The 20,396-nt window shown below is 42.5% G+C and overlaps 1 protein-coding gene, 1 long non-coding RNA gene and 1 pseudogene across 3 annotated transcripts; 2 read left to right on the forward strand and 1 right to left on the reverse strand.

The window, feature by feature from the left end:
* Positions 1–3,058: 3,058 nt before the first annotated feature.
* On the forward strand, positions 3,059–18,611 carry LOC309606646 (uncharacterized protein; the record flags this gene model as incomplete). The annotated part of the gene is made up of 7 exons (XM_082343939.1): positions 3,059–3,074; positions 3,393–3,839; positions 15,395–15,571; positions 15,925–16,034; positions 16,511–17,083; positions 17,459–17,595; positions 18,354–18,611. 7 exons carry the CDS (start codon positions 3,059–3,061, stop codon positions 18,379–18,381), a joined length of 1,488 nt encoding a protein of 495 aa, XP_082200065.1. The 3' UTR covers positions 18,382–18,611.
* Positions 4,295–12,260, forward strand: LOC309606491. The gene is made up of 2 exons (XR_014231883.1): positions 4,295–4,721; positions 5,573–12,260. It is a non-coding gene; the product is annotated as an uncharacterized lncRNA (long non-coding RNA).
* Positions 18,612–18,739: 128 nt separating the features above from the next.
* LOC309606467 (serine/arginine-rich splicing factor 3 pseudogene) lies at positions 18,740–19,548 on the reverse strand (annotated as a pseudogene). Its single transcript has one exon. The product of its transcript is annotated as a serine/arginine-rich splicing factor 3 pseudogene (transcript).
* Between the last annotated feature and the right edge of the window lie 848 nt (positions 19,549–20,396).

The raw sequence follows: 20,396 nt of genomic DNA on the forward strand, positions 1-20,396 counted from the left end.
AGGCTTCACATCCACTGTTGGCGTGGACTACAAATTGGCATAGCATTTCTGGATGGTAATTTGGCAATGTGTATCAACAGTCTTAAAAATATGTCACACTCAGGTCATTCCACTTTTTAGTTCCTTATTCTACAGAAGTAATCCCGATGGACACAGAGATGTATACACAACGTATTCACAATGTTTCTGACAGGGAAAATACAAACTGTCTAAATATAATGGCAAAGAATTGATTAAACTATGGGACATCAATATGATGGAATACTACATGATACATCATTAAGTGAAAAAAGCAGGAATATGAAATAGCAAGTATACTACAATTCTATTTTTGTAATCACTAAGTGTACAAATATATTTATAGAAAAATAGAAGACTGAAAGTGTATGCACCAAAATGAACAGTGATTATGTCTGGGTATTAAGATTACAGGTAATTGTTCTCTTGTAACTCTGCATTTTCTATAAAGAATATATGCAACTTGTAGAGAAAGTTTACAAGCAAAATAAAACCTATCAGAAAAATGAGGCTTTAAAAAAAATCCTATCACAACAGTATCATGCCAAAAGATAAGCATATATCATATTAAAAATTCAATATTTTCAATTTTAGAATTTACCTCTAAGCCATAAATCCTCACTAAGAGATTCTGCCAAAGCACTTGCACCCAGGTCACCAATGAGCATGTTGCAGTTCAGAGTGATGCGCCTCAAACCAGCCATACAGTCAAGATCAGGTCTCCTGGAACGAAGACTCTCAGCCCAGGTTTCTTCATGCCTTCTGGTAGTCTGATACTTCAAAGATTTAATGGGATGAAATTAAGATGCTTGAAGAAGGAAACAGGGTGTGCCTACTGAGTATGGCTTATTATGTCAGAGATTTACACACACACATATCAAGCATATATGCCAGGAGAATCAACCTGAGAAATTAAACAGTCACTGCTGCTTTACGAGTCCAGTGACCCAGATTCTAGTTGGTCAGTGATTAGATTCCAGCCACTGGATGACCTGCTCTTGAACAGTTATGTCAAGTTGGACAACTCAATTACAGTCTATGAATTATTTTCCTTATCTTCTAAGTCAGGGAATTGGTTCTAAATTCTATCATTGCTGAGGCTCTAAATGTCATCATTCTGTCCTCCAATGGTCTCCAAACACCTGACTGGGTAACCCATAAGAAAACTTTTTAATATGCATCTTATTTTTTAACAAATTATATACACGAAGTTCTATACATATAATGTATGTACATTATAAACTACACAGATAGTGTTTAAATGATACAAAGCTAAATAGGTTCTAATATGTTCTTTTCCTAACTCCTAAGGCATTATTTTATTTATTTTTAAAAAATATTTATTTATTTGTTTGTTTGTTTGTTTGGCTGTGCCGGGTCTTTAGTTGCAGCATGCCGGATATTTTAGTTGTGGCATGTGGGCTCTTAGTTACGACAGACACGTGGGATCTAGTTCCTTGAGCAGGGATCGAACCCAGGCCCCCTGCATGGGGAGCACAGAGTCTTAACTGCTGGACCGCCAGGGAAGTCCCAGGCATTATTTTTAAAACTATATTTACAAAATGGATCTCACATGCTCCCTAGGGTACGCACACAAACTTGAGAAGCCTAGACTATGCCCAGCCAGTTGGATGCGCCTTGGGAAAATAATGGTTTGACATTTAACCACAAGTATTGTCTTAAAGACATTCAATTCTTTATATTCATAAAATAAAGTTTGGTAACAGGGAACACTGACTTTAAATGAAAAAAGTCTTATTACATTCGTGAAAAAATAAAAGACTCAAAGTGCCTTTGACACTCTAAAACGAAAATCATTAGGGTCATTTTTCTATTAACAATACCTTATAAAAGCTCCAAGCAGAAATAACAGCAATCACTTACACAGTGCTTAGTATGTGCCAGGCACTATTTATACAAATGAGTTCATTTAAACCTCATAATGAGGCACAGAGGTTAAGTGATTTGTCCATGGTCACTTGCTATGAAATGGGAGAAAGGGAATTTGAACCTAGGCCATTTGGCTTAGGCACCCAAGTTCTTGACTGTTTTCAACCCCAGGGGTCAATGGACTTGCCCTGTAGAGGCTCAAAGAATTTTTCAATTTTTCAAATCTAAACTTAAACATTTCCAGCTTTGTGGGCTATACAGTTTCTGTTGCAACTACTCAACCCCACTGGCGTAGGGTGAAAGTAGCCATAGCTATCATGTAAACAATGGGTGGGACTATGTTCCAAAGTAACTTTCTTTACCAGGCAACGGGCTGGATCTGGCCCACCAGCCATAGTTTACTACCCTTGATTTGCACCATCAAACTATTCAGAAGGCTTCATGTCAAATTATTAAATAACTTTAGGCCTAAATACAGTAATTATAACCACTGTAAAGTTGTTAAGGCATTATTTTAAAAACGTATTTACAAATTGCTGATGTAGTGATTTTTATTAGTTTATAAACTACAGCAGCTAGTAAACATTTGATTCAGTTAAGTCTTCAAGACTATAATGGCATAGTTTTTTCACAGTTATCACAATCAATGTTTTCAGTAACTAAAAATACATTAAAATATTATTATATATTAAATCTCTTATTTCTAAAATTAAGTGGACTATCTTTACTACATGGCAGAATCCCAAACTGAAAACTGGTCATATTCTTTCAACAAAACGAAAGCTGCACTCACACGTATCAAGACAAAAATTAACTGCTATCTGTATCAATATATTAATGTGCTTCAATCACATATGTTTTCATGAAAGTTCAAACATAAAAAAATCACCTTTAAGATCTTGGCCATGTGATCTGCTCCCTGCCATGTCAGATTACACCCCGTGAAGTTTACTATCTTAAGAGTGGTAGAGTTCTTTACACCTTGACAAACAACTAAAAGAAAGAAAAAAAACCACACACACAATAAGATGAAGAGCCTATACATTTGTCAATCTTGACTTATTTGCTTTTCTTGAGTCAATTGGACGTTTAGAGCCACATTCTTACAATCATTAAATACAATCTTCCCAAACAGGTAATTGACGAACAGATGCATTCGAAAACTGGTAACAAAGTGTTATTCCACTTTACAGCAGCAGTTTAATTCTATTTAGATACTAAAACTGAATACACTGAATACTGCAAACTTTATTCCCAACCACTCAGTAAAATACTACATACGTTTTGAGACACAGGAAAAAAAAGAAAAACCTAAAAATCTTAAGACTCCTCCTATTTTCATTTCCAATGATACTTCCCAATCTTGATGATCAATCAGCGATTTAAATGTCAACTATAACCCAGTGTTTTATTAGGTGCTACGCAGTATACTAGAGCAATAGAAGAGAGAGGACCTCAAACCCTCTGCTCCCTCAAATTGAAAGGCAGGCTTCCTTACCCCTCCAGACCACTACTGGACACAGGGAAGAAGTCGGCCGCGCTGTCGCAGCGCAGCTTCACCGGTCATCACGGCCCGAGCGCGGCCTCGGGGACGCTGGCTGTGGACACGGTGCCCACACCCGCCTGGGGGCCCCGGCTCGCCTCCCGGCCCCTCGGGCGCCCACCGCCCGGCGGCTGCGGCCCCGCCGCGTGCGCAGGACCCGCGTCGCAGCCAGAAGACGCCGGGCCACGGGTCCCAGTTAGGCAGGCCCCTCCATGCCGCGCTCACTGTGGCGCCAGCCTGATCGTCCTCCGCGCCGGGGGGCTGCCGTTCCAACCGGCGGGCGGCCCCGTGGGGGCGGGGCTCGAGGACGTCCGTGCACCCGCCGTGTGTCAGCACGCAGCCCCGCCTCCCATGGGGACCCGGCCTGAGGAGCAGGGCGGCCGGAAAGGTAGGAGGTGTGGAGAATTAGGGGTTTCCAAAAAGCGTTTGCTGACTGACCCAAGCAAAAGTGAGACATGGTTGTATCAACGCATTTTTTAAAAAAATATTTAATTGCAGTGGTTGATTTTTTTATTATTAATTAATTAATTTTAAAAATTTAATTTAATGTTATATATTTATAAATTTATTTATATTTTTATATATTTATATTTATATATAAATATATTTTTATATATTTATATTTAATTAATTTATATAATTTAATTTTTAATTAATTAATTTATTTATTTTTGGCTGTGTTGGGTCTTCGTCTCTGTGTGAGGGCTTTCTCTTGTTGTGGCAAGTGGGGGGGGCCCCTCTTCATCGCGGTGCGCGGGCCTCTCACCGTCGCGGCCTCTCTTGTTGCGGAGCACAGGCTCCAGACTCAACGCATTTTAAAAGTAGTTAAACTCCTGACAGATGTCTGTGCTCGCCCCGCCCAGGAGAGAGCGTGCCCTCCGTGAGGGACACGTGAAAGGCTGAGTGGACATCTGCCTGTGGTCTGTTACCTGGTGCACGGGTGTGTGAATTTCTGCGGAGAGCTCTCAATTTCTGTAGTTTCTGCTGACTTGACACGGTGGTTGGCAGATGGTGACGTGTTCCACGCATTCAGGACATGATCGTGGTTACTAATAATCACTTTGTTCTCTCTGTGCATGTCTGTGTCCTAATTTTTTCTTTTTATAAGGACCCCAGTCATATTGGACTAGAGCCCACCCACTTGACCTCATTTGACCTCAGTTACCTATTTAAGGGCCTTATCTCCAAATACAGTCATATTACGAGGTATTGGGGGTTAAGACTTCCACATTTTAACTTGAGCAGGACACAATTCAGCTGATAATAGAAGGTAAGAGTAATTTAAGCAAGTAAGTAACTATTTTTTAAAGTGAGTTGCTTAAAGATATGAATTGACTCAAGAAGAACAAGAAGAAATTACATAACACTGTACGTTATACAAAGGTATTAAATTAATCATCATAACATCCTGTGAGATCCACATGAAATCAGACTAAGCAAGATTAAGCAGCTTATCCAGAGTTGTATAGTTAGTACTTTCCAGAATTTAAACCAGGTTATTTTCCCAGTTCCATTCTACATTATATTTTCATTTCATTATTTGAAATGAATTTTGAGTCTTCATTTTGCTTAGTTTCTGAAGTTCTATGGGGATAGAATGGAGTTGGATATTTTCAGTGACATTCACACATGGGGAAGGAAATTGAGTCCAGAAGCTTCCGCGATCTTTCCGTGGAGAACGCTAACAACAGAACCAGAAACACCATTATCCTTTTGGTTCAGTCATCTTTCGTAACACACTACAAGAATTAATTTTAAGAAGCCCGCTGTTATCCAAACTTTCACCAATGGGCTCTGTAGGGTCCTCTAATAATATCTAAGAGACTCATTAGTTTCACATTCCAAGCCACTTAAGACCAGGAGTTCTGACTGTTCTTTGTGAGAAAATCAAGTGACAATCATAGCTCGTAATTTAGGATGGTTTCTTCAGGGCCCAGGCAAAACCTAATACACAGTAATAATCATTGTTAATTGCATCTTTGACAGTGATTGATCGGGTATCAAAGAGGTGTATAAATTGGGAGAAATTATGATCAAAGAGAAACATAGGCCACAGATGTTTAATTAATGCTCAATTATTTATGAGTTTAACTTTAGTTAAGCTAATTTTCCTTCTTCTAGACAATTTCCAATTCACCTCTACAAAGAGACCAGAATAATCACCTTCCAATACAAGATTTATTGTGTTCCTTTAATTAAGAGCCTACAGTGACTTCTACATTCACTCCACGAAGTTTTGCTATGAGAGAAAAGGAGCCATTATATTTTGTCTTGAATTAGATATGCCACCATACTTGACTTAGCTCATCTTACTGGAAGCACTTTGAGGGCAGATCCTACAGTCTTGTCTTACATCCTCTACAGAATCAAGCCAAGGGAATCACACATAGTTACAGCTGGAAGAACACTTGTTCTGGGTTGATATTTTTAGCCTTTACCACCAAGACTTTATCACCGAGACCTATCTTTACAGTCTCTAAACAGAAGACCTTCTTGCCTTCCGTTTTCATATTGACTAGGAATGTCAAGGGAAGAACTGAGAAGTAGCCATAGTCGGCTAGCAGCCAGCCCAGATAAATCATCTGTGGAGATATTGTTTCTTTCAAAAGATGTAAACATAAGAGGAAGTCCTAGAGCTTGTAACAATTGTGCATAATAAAATTCCATGAAAACCTAGAAATCCAGATGCAGATCAGTAACATATTGGTTAAATAAGCTGTTCTGTTCATGCAATGGACAAGTGTACAGACATTAAGAAGAACGAGATACTCTTTTCTATGAGATTCTCTTTTCACTGAACTCATCAGTGCTGCAAAGACAATGTTACATAATAGTTTTTCTTTAACATTATATCAGGCGTCTTCATCTTGTCCCGTATTTATTGCCAGTGTTACTAAAGGTTATCATTTACCTCTTTCTCTTTTAGATATATAATTACTTCTTACTGTGGAAGCATTCATCAATCCCTATTTTACTATTTCTTTTAAATTAGAAATGAATATTGAATTTTATAAAATATCTTTGGGGACTATTTCAACTGATTGTATAGTTTTGTTCTCTTTTGACCTTGTTATATGGTAAATTATATTTTGTTATTTTATATTATGCTATTTATTATATATGGTATTATGTTTACTAATTACATTTATTATATTATAATTACATTATAATTAAGGTAGCATTTTGTTTCAGATAGACAAAACAACCAGTGGAATAGGAAGCATCTTAAAATTAGATGCAAGAGCGTAAGGGATTTGAGATTAAAATAAAATTGACATTTTGGATCAGTAGCCAAACATATTCAACAAAATTGGGAGACTATGGCTATCATTAATAAATTCTAGATATAGCCACTAGTTAAAAGTAAAAAAATCATGAAAGTGTAAAAGTATCAGAAACCTGGGAGACTTGAAATAAATTATTCATGAGGAACACCTTTCTAAGATACAAAGAAAAAAGGATACATTTAATTATATAAGAATTAAAATTTTCCTCATGGCAAAATGCACTACAAAGGTCAGAAAACAAGCAAAAGGAATTGGGAAATATATTTAGAAATAGATATGCTCTCTTTACAACTTTTGAGAGAAGCACATGTTTCTTTTTCCTTTAACCTGTTACGTGGGTATTAACCTAGAGTGTAAGTGCATGGTTCCTTTCCTTTAACCTGTAATGTGAGATTTCATCTGTATGGTAAGTGCATGGTTCCTTTCCTTTCATCTGTAATGTGAGTGTCAACATGGGGCACTGTTTCCAAGCACAGACTTTGGATGTTCCTGTGCTGGTCCCATCACTGACCATCCACAAAAACTTGCAAATGTTGCTTTACTTTCCTGGGGGTTAGAGTCTTAGCTAAGAAATGGAAGCAAAATAGAACCTTCCCCCAGGGATAATAGAAGGTTTAAAGGAGTAACTATGTAAATGACTTAGGACAGTGCCTAGTACAAGAGAGATCAATAGAAGTACTTATCAATTTTTTAAAGAGACAGACGAAAGAAATAAAATGTGGTGATTTCAATCTATTGATATATATTCTTGACATTAAACTACCTTTTCATTCACTGGATGACCTAACTTGCTCATGCTTTTTCTTACTCTAGTGAACCTGGGTAGCTAATATCATAGCTTAAAATTTTTGCTTTTATATTTACAAGTAAATTTGACCTGTAAATTTCTTTTTCTTACAGTCCTAATCTATTTTCAGTATTAGGATTATATAGACTTCCTAAGATGAATAAAGGAGCATTCTTCCTTTGCTACTCTCTAGAAGTTTTTCTTTATTAATACTGATGTTACCTGTTTAATAGAAGTTTGACAGAATTCCCCACCCAAACGTTCTGGGTGGGTCTGGTATTTTCTTGGTGAAAGATTGTAAGCTATTGACTTAATTCCTTTACTGGTGAAAGAACTCCAGCTATATATTTCCTCTTGTGTCAGTTTTGGTAAACTTTAGGAGCTAGGAAATTGTCCACCTTACATAAATGTTCAAATTTACTGGCATTTCATATATTCTCTGTTTGTCCTCTCTGCTATAACATTGTCCTGATTCTTTCTGTGTATTATTTAATAAACTTATGTTTTTGTTTTGCTTACTCAAAGTGTGTTTTTAAAATCTTTTCAAAGACTATTCTTTTGACTTACTAAATCACCTCAATTTTATACCTTTTTCTGTTTTATTAAGTTCTGCTCATATCTTTATTATCTATTTTTTCTATGTTCTCAGGGTTTATTGTTTTGCTCTTCTGATGTCAATTAAAACACTTGGTTATTAATTTTAATAAATCTTTTTAGTTATAAATAGTTGAACTTTTTGAAGATGCCAGCTTAGTTGTAAGTAGCTAAGGGTCAGCACCTCCACATTGTTGCTGGCCTAAGCCTTAGTGCACCCTATAGCAATGTATATATTGACATTTTTTCCCCTCAACTTTCTGTGTTTTGCTACTTCTCACTTTTCTTTGGAGAGAAGCCCTCTGAAATATCCTTGAGTTACCTTACAGCCAATAAGTCTTTAAAATATGTGTATTTTTTTAAGATAAATCTACTTATATAATTAGGCAGAAAATCTGATTTGCCATATTTTTGAAAACAGCATAATTTCACTCTTCTCCATGATTAATCTGCTGTTTTACACAACCTTTGAGTTTTTAGCTTTATCAATGACATGTACTTTAGAAATTTTTTAAAGAGCCTATCCACTCTTTTAAAACATCCTGTTCCTTGTTTCAGTTCTAGTTTTATGTCTATTTTCTGCCTTGCACCTGATAATTCCAACATTCAATGGATGGCCTTGGGAATCTGATTCTGGTATTGATTGTTTTTGCTGATTCTCTCCCATTGTAGCTGATTTCTTCATTATTGTGTACATTCAGATCATGAGCTTATGTTTAGCTAAACTTTATCTGTGGGAACGCTACAGGCCTGGGTTGAAGGTCTACCTCTCCAGAGAGTGTTTAGTTCTGTGTTTGGAATACCACCCATCTGGGAGCATTTTAAGGTAACTTCTTACCTTCTGTTTGCAAGACCGCAAATAAATTTGCAACCCAAACACTGTGAACACAGATCTGGGGTTCAGAATTCTCAAGATTTCCTACCTGTTTCCTACCCAGAGCAGAGGCCAAGAGAATTTGGTCTTAGTCTCCCTTTGCCAGCAGATATTTTTTTTTACTAGCACACCCTTTCATTAAAGGTGAACCTAGGGATAGATAGGTTTAGTTCTAACTTCCCATCTAGGAGGGATGGAGTCTTATCTCCGGCCTCCCATGTGGTAATGGCCATTTTAACAACAAGTCTCTGTGTCAGGTCAGGTGTGTCATTAAACTATGGCCTGTATTCCAAATCCAGACAGCTGCCTAGTTTTTATGGCCTATGAGCTATGAATAATGTTCACATTTTAACTGGTAATATTTTAAATGGTTGCTTAAGTACCTAAATAATAGCCTCAATTTTGCCTCTTTGGTCCACAAAGCCTAAAATATTTGCTATTTCGCTCCATAAAAACAGGATTACCAGCTTCTGTTCTAAGCGATCAAGATCTTCAATCCACTCTTAATATAGCTATAACTCTCACACATGTACCCCCCTTCTTTCAGGGGTCCTGGAAATTTCTACTGCACACTTCAAAAATCAGACATGCACTTAAAAATAAGTTGTTTACATTTAACCTAGCATACCGAACTCTTTTCTTTTAGGAGAGTTTTTCAAGGAATCTTGCCCACCAGATTCTTCAGAGTTTCATTAATAATGGCAAAAAATTAAAACAACTTAACATTCAACAAATGGGAATTGTTCATAACAATTATAGAAGCACATACAGTAGAAAACTATAAACTGTTATTGAAACGGTGAGACATAACTCGTTTTATTCTTCGAGAACTATGTTTATTTAGGTCTCTTTTGTTTAAATAAGTATATTTCTGTGTATGTATGTATATAGTCGTGTATTTATGTACACATACATTATTTATATGATATAGTTATACAAATATGTGAAATACATACCTATACACATACCTTTGATTTATATTTGTCTACATACACAGGAATATAATTATGTATATTGTATATTTATATACATTGAACTGAAAAGTGGTAGTATACATATATATTGTGTATAAATGTGTATATGTGCATGTGTAGAAAAACAGGTTGAGCGATATGTAAGCATGATTTAGACAGGGTTCAAGCTTTTAAAAGTAGTTATGTGTAGGTAGTGAGATTATGGCCCATTTGATTTAAAATACTGCATATTTTTACATCAATTGTTATGAACAGATTCTTATGTAAATAAAATTATAAATAGTTATACATACTTGTATGTGTAGTGTATAATTAAAATATATCTACTTTATATAAGTATTATATTTATATTATATAATATACTTGTCTTATAATAATACATTATGTATTGTGTTATATAGAATACATTAACTATAATGTATTATCAGATAATAATAATGATATATTTCTATATTATGATATCATTGTTTTATAATCAATATTACATGATATATCATATTAATACTGTGAACATATTAAACGTATAAATACATTGCATTAGTCATATAGTTTGTGTACAATATATGCTATGCAAAAATACATGTTAATATAATACATAATTGTTATACATTCATATAAACAGTAATATATTACATTTATACACCAATATAATCTTTAATATTGGTATATGTATATTCTATTTAATATATACATAGCTAATGCTCTTTAAAGCCATCTGCTACAAGAAGTAGAATGAGACCAGGAGTATGGCCAAAGCAAATTCTAAAAATATTAGATTATTTATATTCACTTATATGTCATTTTCCTGGAATCTGCATCTGGCTGTTAGAGAGCACACACAGCACAATCCCGATAAAGTGCCCAGGAGGACATGGGATCCTTTATTTACTGGGACCTCAAAGGAAACATAGTGCTATTCAGTCCCCCATCAAAGAGCTAAGAGCAAATCTTGAAGCACCCAGTAAAAGCCAATTCAAACAAAAAAGCCTTTCCACTTCAACTTGAAAAAGTTAAGTTCCCAAGAGACCCCCTACATCAACCACCGAAGCTCATTTGGCAGTAAAAACAATAACATTCAGCGGACAACAAGAAATCGAAAACAATAGTTGTTTTAACAAAATAAAATCCAGCAGCTAATCAGTGTCTTTCCTGTTTGAAAGAAGGCAGTGGGAAGTGGACAGAAGACCTGATAGGAAAGATAAAAAGAAGAGGAAAAGGAAAATAAAAGTTTCCAGTTTGACAATCACGCTGTCTTCTGCATCCATTTCATCCCAAGACCACCAAGCCAGTGTGGAGGCTTTTTCCTCCTTTCCTTTTCGTGAGACTGATCACAACCAGCACTGCAGAGTCCATTAAATGAAGAAATGCTGTTGCATACATGTGTGAATGAGCTGTGAGTAAAGTACTGGAGTAGAGGACACCTAACTTGAAACGTCCTCATGAATGTCCATGTGGCTGAGCAGGAAGTTAACCTGTCGTAGATGTGCTAAATCAGAATAGTTGGGTGTTATTTTATTTACTTTTCCCGGGACTCTGTTGAATGACTGTCAGCTACAAGTTCAGGCTACTTTTTGCTGACGATTAATGCACTGGGAGAGCTGAGAGAAAACTGAATAGTAGAGCTGTCTTTTTCTTGACCAGTTCACCTTACTTTCCCAAACTCAAAGTCTTTCCCTATTTCTTTCTCCTTTTTATTGTAGTAAAATGAACATAACATAAAATGCACCATTTTGATCATTTTACAATTCACTGTACAATTCAGTGGAATTTAGTACTGTCACAATGCTGTGCAACTGTCACCACTGCCTAGTTGCAAAACATTTTCATCACCCCAAAAGGAAACCTACACCCATTTTAAGCAGTCATTCCCTATTTCCCTCTCTTCCAAACCCCTGGCAACCACTACTGTATAATGTTTTCCGTGTGTATGGATTTGCCACTGCTGGACATTTCGTATAAATGGAACCATACAATCTGTGGCCTTTCGTGCCTGATTTCTTTCACTTAGTTGCATCCATGATGTAGCATGTATCAGTAATCCACTCACTTTTATGGCTGAATTCCCTGATCCTGTTTTCTTCATACTGTTTGAATACAAACTTTAAAATATGTTGAGGGTGAAGCTCTGTTTTAATGGCACATCTATTAGGCCAATTCATTTAAAGAAGGTGAAAATGGAGATATTGTTGTGAAATGATAATCGTTGAGCAGCCTCAGCTAATTTGATAATGAAAAGTTTGGGAAATATTGCAAAAAATTATTTGCTTTATATTAAAAGCCTTTTAAACAAGGATTCAGGAGATTGTCTTTTTCTTGCAGGTAACTTAAATGAGGCAGAAGAAACTAACTGCCCTTTAAAACAGATTTTGAAAGGATTTTATTTATTCTGAATAGACGAATGGGAGTATACAGGTTATTCATATCCAATATGGACTCCCTGTCCAAACACTGTTTATCATTCTAGCCACCACTATCGAATTATATTTCTTGAGACTAATGCAGCTTAACTCCTGCATATTACTTTTGAAAATTCATCTATCAAATCCATTAATACAGTATAAACAAGAGATGTTCATGTTTCAGTGCAGTTCAAATATCAGGTATAAAGAGCCCTCAGTAAGAAAAGGAATCCTATATCTCTTGCCAGAATGTGGTCAGCTCTGGGGTGCTTTGCTAGCTGAAAGACACTTTTATTGTTAAGAGGATAGAGGTTGTTTAAGAGGGATGAGAGGCAAAGAATTTTAAGTACTTGTTTGTGTTAAAAACAGTGCTAGGCTATCTCATACTCTATATCAGTCAAGGCTCACCATTTTACATATGTGAAAAGCGAAGTTAAAAGTGTTTCAGTAACTTACAAAAAGGCACGCAACCACTAAATTCAAGCAAGAATTGAATCCCAAATCTGTCACACTGAAGTTTGAGCTAATATTGAGATTAATAAAAATAGCACTAAATTAAAAGTTCAGAGATATTTTTTATTTTGTACTCTTTCACTAACCCTCTTTGGAGATAAATCATTTCATTTATATGGGCCTTAGTTTTCACAACTATAGTAGTTGGAAGTTTGACTAGGTGACCTCTATGTAGTCTTCCAATTCTAAAATGTTCCATTAATTTGGCTTCCTACAATAATTGTCATTGCAATATATGCGTGCTGCCACCAAGTAGCAGTAGAGAGTACTAGTTCCTTTTTTAACCCTAGTGGGGAATGCATTTTGACATCAGACTTATCCGTCAATAGTACAGCCTGTTAATATAACTATAAAATAACAAAATAATCTGGTATTATTTCCTGTAAAGCAGAAGCTTTACATTGTGTCTATGAATCGTATCAGAATCACCTGTAGGTTTTTAAACATAGAGGAAATCCAGAACCCATTGGATGAGGACTTTCAGAGATGGGACTTGGGCATCTGGATTTTTGGGCTCCCATCATTTGTATATTTTATTTTATTTTATTTTTTGCCTATGTACAACATTTGTCACATCCTCTTGAATCTTTAGTAATTTCTGTTTGTTTTAAAAGTTTAGACTATTCCATAATCTTCACCTACTTTTCATAAGGCGTTATCTGTTATGTTGATTCACTCTTGTGCTTCTCCTGGTTAAAACTTCATTTTTTCTTTCTTTTGGGGGGGGGGCCTGCCTCATGGCTTGCAGGATCTTAGTTCCCTGACCAGGGATTGAACCCCAGGCCCCCAGCAGTGAAAGCGCCAAGTCCTAACCACTGGACCACCAGGGAATTCCCAAGACTTCTTTTTTAAATGACTTTTTTTCCCACTCTGATTCATTCCTGGGATCAGTTTCATGTGGGAACATTAAACCAACCTTGCATTACTAGAATAAAGCCACTTTGATTGTGATATATTACTGTTTTACATACCATGGATACAGTTTGTGCTTTTATTTACAAATTTTGCATGCATGTTCAAAAGAGAAACTGGCCTATGATTCTATTCTTGTAATATTCTTTTTACTTTTGATCTGAAGCTTTCGTTGGCCTTATAAACATTTTGAGCAATATATTATTTTCTGTTTCCTGGAAGGGTTTTATGTAAGATTACCAATATTTCTTCCCTAAATATTCGGAGGAATTTACTTGGAAAGCCATTTATCCCTGGAAATCATTTTCTGTAAAGGTACTTAATTATACAAACAACTTTTTGAGTAGATATAGATTTTTTAGATATTTCTTTTCTTGGGTTAGTCTTGTTAGGTTGCATGTTTTAAGAATTTGTAATTTTGGATGAATTTTCAAATTTATAAATATAAAATTATAATTTTAACAGCTTTATCGGGATGTAATTTACATACCGTAATTTAACCCTTTAATGTATACAATTCAGTGGTTCTTAGTGTAACCACTAAAAGACGTGTGTAACCATCACAACCATCCAATTTTAGATTTCTGTCCCCCCACAAAGAAACCCATTACACGTCAACAATGTTTTTTCATTCTCTCAACCCTCTCAGCTCTAGGCAAGCACTAATCTCCTTTCTGTCTCTACAGATTTGCTATTCTGGGCATTTCATATAAATGGGACCATACAATATGTGACCTTTTGAGAGTGGCTGCTTTTCTTTACAGAATGCTTTCATGGTTCATCCATGTTGTAACATGGATCAATATTTCGTTCCTTTTTATAGCTGAATGCTATTCTATCGTACGGATATTCCACATTTTGTTTATTCATTCATTATCCATGTTTTGTTTATTCATTCATTTGTTTATTCAGATTGACATTTGAATTTTTTCCACCTTTTGTTTTTAGAAATATGCTTCTATGAACATCCACGTACAAGCTTTTGTGCAGACATAAGTTTCTATTTCTCTTAGGTATATATTTAGTAGTGGAACTGCTGGGTCATAGGGTAACTCTGTTTAATGCTTGCAGGAACTGTCAAGCTGTTTCGTAAAATGGCCGCACATTTTGTAAAATGGCTCAGACTGTACTTTCTATCCAAAGGTATCCAAAGTCACTTTAGATGCAAAATGTTTAAAGTTGACCTTTGCTGCTGCCCAAATCGTAGCCACTGTGGGCAGTCTGCCAGATGGCATCTTAGGTTTCTCAGGAAGAAATTAGAATACACGAAGGGGGAGCTAAGTGTACAATTACATAATGTAGATTTCATATTTAATTTTTGGGAAAAGCAATAATTAGGTGGCTTTTGGTTTTAACTGGAAACAGCCACTCATTGGGAAATAATTACTCGCTAATGGCCTTAGCGAGTCACTCTGGAGCTTCTCCTAGAACTAGAAAACCTAAGCTCTGCTCCCAGCAGAACCTGGAGCCGGTGCCCAGTGCTGGCGAGGCAGCACAGAACAGGGGCGTCGTCGCTGGAGGGAGCGGAAGACGGTGCAGCCCCTCTGGAAAGGAGTTGGCCAGCTCCCTAGAAAGCGAACCGCCATTGCCCACTTTTCCCCAGTGTCACCTCTTGTGCAAGTCCAGTCAGCGTCCCAGCAGGATCCTGACGTTGACACGACTGCCCCTGTCATCCGTTGCCCTGGGAAGGCCCCCGGCGGCTTTCGGTCTGGGGCTCTTCCCAGTCAGGCGAGCGTTTGTGTACAGCTTCTGTGTGGACTTCAGCCTCCATTTCCCCGGGGTAAGTGCCCATGACTGCGGTTGCCGAGTCCTGCGACGGCTGCTTTTTGAGGAAGTTTCGCAGTAGGGGAGCGCCTGGCCTGAGCCCCGCGTGCCGGCCTCTGCCCATCTCTCTGTCGCCTCAGCCCCAGGAGGGAAGGTCCACGTGGACCAGCGCTCCCTCTGCACCTGCTGTGCCCTCGGTCCTCAGGGTCACAGGGCTTCCCCAGAGCACGGGCGGCGTGGGCCCCTCCCTGCGTCGCGCCCCACCCCCGCCTCATCCGGGCCCCCCGTCCCCCGTGGCTTTGGTGGGAGGGTCTCAAGGAAGGACCCCCTCCTCCGAGCCTACTCCACCCTCAGCCCCGGCTCCCACAGAGCTTCCGTCCCAACGCCAGGCCCGTGGGGCTCCCGCAGCAGCAGCGCTGGGACTGCCGGGTTTCTGCAGTTCAGTTCGGACCCCATCTACCCAGAGTCAGAGCCCGCAGGTCAGGGCTCGGCCCACGCCAGCCACAGGTCCACGTCGTCCTCTGCGCTTGTGGCCGACAGGCTGTGTCAGGAGTTCCCACGCCCCCAGCCCGAGTTCCGTTCGTTGGCTAGCGCGGGCCCGCAGAACACAAGCCCCCAGTCCACGGACTAGAGCACCGGGCTATTCGAAAGGAACAGCCAGGTGGAAGGAGGAGGTGGGGAGGCGTGGGGCGGGGCGCGGGGCTTCCAGGCCGCCTGCAGGCACCCACGCCACAGCTCTCTGAACCCCATGTTTACCGAGATTTTGTTCCACGAGCACGATTACAGCGGGGGCCATGGGCAACGGATTCACGTTGCAACCCCTGGCCCTCTCCCCTCGCAGGAGGTGGGCAGGCAGGGGGACTGTAACATGCAACCCGGCCTGTGGCTTTAGGTTTAGGAGCTGTGTGCCAGGACTGGGGGCCAAGACCCGACCCCTTTCTCCCGTAATTCACAGCACGGCTCATCCTGGGCACGGAGGCTGGGGGACGACGGGATGCTGAAGAGCATGGCGTCCACCTTCACCCCCTCCCTCCTCTCTTGGCTGAGCCCTGCGGCCCCGCGGGTTCCCAGTGGGCCCCCCCCCCGGGGGGCCTGTCCCTTCAGGTCCTCCCAGCTGCCTGACACCCCTCTGCCCCCAGCGTGGACCCCCAGAGCCCCCAGCTCTTCCCACTCCTGGTCCAGCAGGACGGGGTCCCTGCGGCACCCTGGACAGGCGGGCGATGGGCAGCCCAGCCCCTCCCGGGAGGCAGCCCCGTGGGGTGGGGAGGGGGGCGGGCACTGCGATCCACCCATGGTCGAGCGCGTCACCTCGGTGCGTGGCGTGGGGCGCCGTGGCTACACGCATCTTGATGGCAGGGATCAGACCCAGCTCTGCCACCAACTGGCTGGGTCCCCGGAGGCCGGTCACTGGACCCCATTGTCCCTGTTCACCATCTGCAATGTGCGTGACCCGAGGACCCCCTCACAGGTGGTCGTGAAGGCTGACCGAGTCGGTTTGTGTGGAGGACAGAGAACAGTGAGGCCAGCAGGTGCGGAAAGAGCTTGTCACTCATGGTTCTGGGCAGGGGCACGCCTTGTCACCTAGGGCCTCCCAGGAGCACGAGGGTTCGGCAGGAATGAGGGGAGGGGTGGCTGGGGACTGGAGCCTGAGGTGTGGGTCCCCAGGAAGGAGCAGGCTCAGGATTGGCTAGAATGAGCCCGGGGCTCCGGGCCTCTCCGGGGTGATGAGGGCAGGGGGACGGTGGCCCTGAGTGTGGGAGCCCCGTACAGAAGGGGCTGGGGTGCAGCCCTGCGCGGGCTGGTTTGCGTCAGAAAGTGACAGACGCGGTGAACGCGGGTACCAGGCCCGACCCAGGGCTCAGCGACAGCTCTTGTTCCTCAACACAAACGCTGTCCCGCTTCGGCCGGTGCTGTGCCTTGCGGTGGAGGAAAGCGGGACTCAGAGGACTGTGGGACTCCGGCATCCAGGGTGGGGCCCGGGCACGTGGGCCCCGAAGTCCACCGGAGCGGCGGGCACATGGAGCTTCGAGGCTGGGGGAGGTGAGGGTGTGGACAGTGGGGCTGCGCAGACCGCCTTGACACTTGAGAACCGCTGGCCCGAGGGACCACGGGGACGCCCGTGGAGGGGGGCGCCCAGGAGAGGCGGCCTGCTGGCGCGGGGCGGGGTCCTGAGTGCCGCCCCGCCCTCCCAGGGCGCCCTGTGCTCCTGCCCAGTCGTGGCCGGTGGGGCCGTGAGGCTGCAGGGAGGCCAGTGCCCGGCACGGCGCCTGCTGCCCGCAGAGGCCCGGCGTCCCTTGGGCTGCTTCTGAGCCAGGCGTGCCCGACGAGCCCCTGCGCCTGGCAGAGCCAGCGGGCACGCTCCCCCAGCGCCCCTCCTGTCCTCGGACAGGCACGTCTGCTCAGCCGGGGAGCGGGGCCGGGCGCGCTGAGTCCTGGGCCGGGCAGGGGCCGCAGCCTGGGCAGGTCCTTGAGGCGCCCTGCCTGCTGCTGGCCCGGCAGGGGCCCCGCGGAACCGGCACCTTCCTCTGCGCCGCACGTCGCTCCCTCCCCCAGGCTGGTCCATTTCTACCTGTTTCTGCAAACCAGATAGACCCTGAAGGGACAGAAACTTAGCTCCGTTGAAACGGCTGAAGCTTAGGCTGTCACCCTGGGGTAACTCCTGAGGAGGGTCCTAACAGTTAGGACCCGAGGCCCTTTCTTTCCCATCTCCCTCCTCTCGTCCGCCTCATCCGCCTCTTCTCCTTGAACCCCCCTCTGTGCCCCCGCCCCCTGTTTTTACGGCCATCTTCTTCCTTCAGAAAATCAAGAGCATCAAGAAGAAGCTGAGGACTTCCCTGTTAGCGCAGTGGTTAAGAATCCGCCTGCCCATGCAGGAGACATGGGTTTGAGCCCTGGTCCGGGAAGATCCCACATGCCACGGAGCAGCTAAGCCCGTGCGCCACAGCTATTGATCCAGCGCTCTAGAGCCCGTGAGCCGCAATTACTGAGCCTGTTTGCCACAACTGCTGAAGCCCGTGCGCCTAGAGCCCATGCTCCGCAACAAGAGAAGCCACTACAATGAGAAACCTGCTCACCACAACTGGAGAAAACCCGTGTGCAGCAACGAAGACCCAATGCAGCCACAAATAAATTAATTAATTTTTTAAGTTTTAAAAGATAATAATAGTAAACATCACACTTTAGCTGGGCAGGAGTCAGAGTTTTATTATCAGTCTAGGCAAGACCAAAAATTCAAAGCAAATTCAATTTTGCTTAAGGGAACATTGTAAGGTAACAATTCTTCATATTACATGCCTCATATGACCCATTTCAAACCATAGAGAATGACACCTTTATGTGTCACTGTCCCAGGAGACAAACAAATGTGAACAGCTAAAACATTTAAAAGTGCACCAAGCTTCGGAAGTCTCAAACAAAACTTGAATTTTCTGTACATACTCCTGTCAAATGAAGTTATTTCCTGTACACCACTCCTCTTGCAAAGTGGTCTTCTATTTCCTTTCATTTGACCTAGATCGGCTAGGAGACCTAGAAAAAGATCGGGACGGCTTGTGATTTCTTTCCTGGGACAGGGATCTCTCTCTTCTCCTGTATCTAGAAAGGGACCTGCTCTGGCTGAGGGAGAAGCTTCTCCGTCTTGGAGATGTGTGGGAGGTGGAGGACTCCTCCTCTGATAATCATCTCGAGGGCGACGACCCCAAGAAGGAGGCGGTCACGATTTCGACTTCTCTTTTCCCCATTCGACAGGTCCACTCTTACTCGGCAGCCACATAGCGTTCTCCCATCTAGTTCTCGGACAGCATCGGCTGCATCTCGGGGGTCTTCACGTTCAACAAGAGCGAAGCCGGGAGGGTTTTTAGCAACCCACACACTTCAGAGTGGTCCATAATAGCCTAAAGCTCGTTCCAATTCAGTCTTGTTACCACTGTTTCCAAGATTCCCTACATAAACTTGACAGTCCGACGGACAGGAATCACGATGCAAGACCCTCATGGCTCCTGGGTTTCACGGGCCACGGGGTGATCCCGGACCTCTAGAATCTGGCAGCTGAATCTGCTCGCACAAGCTGTCCTGTGGGGATGCTTTTCCCCCTATGTGTCCAGCCCGGGGCCCTACTGGCTTGGCCCGGCCTCCCGGGTGAGAGGGTGAACCCCAGCTCCCTGGAGCAGACACTCAGAGCCCTGTTGACCGGACTCACGGGACTGCGGCAGCGGCTGGACATGTGTGGCCAGCCTGGTGGTGTTTGGCCCCGTCTGCAGTTCCAGTTCCAGCTGAGAAAGAGCCTCGCTCTGTAATTTTCTCCTGGTTATGTAAGGATCCCCGGTGTCATTTGACAGAAATGTAGACGGTGTGTTCTTTCTCTGTTTTCTCCCTGCTTCCTCTCCTCTCTGTCTCTGTCTGTCTGTCTCTCTCTGTCCCTCTCCCTCTCTGCCTCTCCTTCCCTGCTGCTCCCACTCCTTCCTGAGAGAGGATAGACAGAGTGTGAGAGAGGGAGACTCAGAGGGAGAGGGAGGGAGAGGGAGGGAGAGGGAGGGAGGGAGAGGGAGAGAGGGAGAGGGAAGAGGGAGAGGAAAGAGGGAGAGGAAAGAGGGAGAGGGGGAGAGGGAGAGGGAAGAGGGAGAGGGAAGAGGGAGAGGAAAGAGGGAGAGGGAAGAGGGAGAGGGAAGAGGGAGAGGAAAGAGGGAGAGGGGGAGAGGGAGAGGGAAGAGGGAGAGGGAAGAGGGAGAGGGAAGAGGGAGAGGAAAGAGGGAGAGGAAAGAGGGAGAGGGGGAGAGGGAGAGGGAAGAGGGAGAGGGGAGAGGGAGAGGGAAGAGGGAGAGGGAAGAGGGAGAGGAAAGAGG

Source organism: Balaenoptera borealis (assembly GCF_965194805.1).
Source record: "Balaenoptera borealis genome assembly, chromosome: 11".
NCBI classification, from domain to species: domain Eukaryota; kingdom Metazoa; phylum Chordata; class Mammalia; order Artiodactyla; family Balaenopteridae; genus Balaenoptera; species Balaenoptera borealis.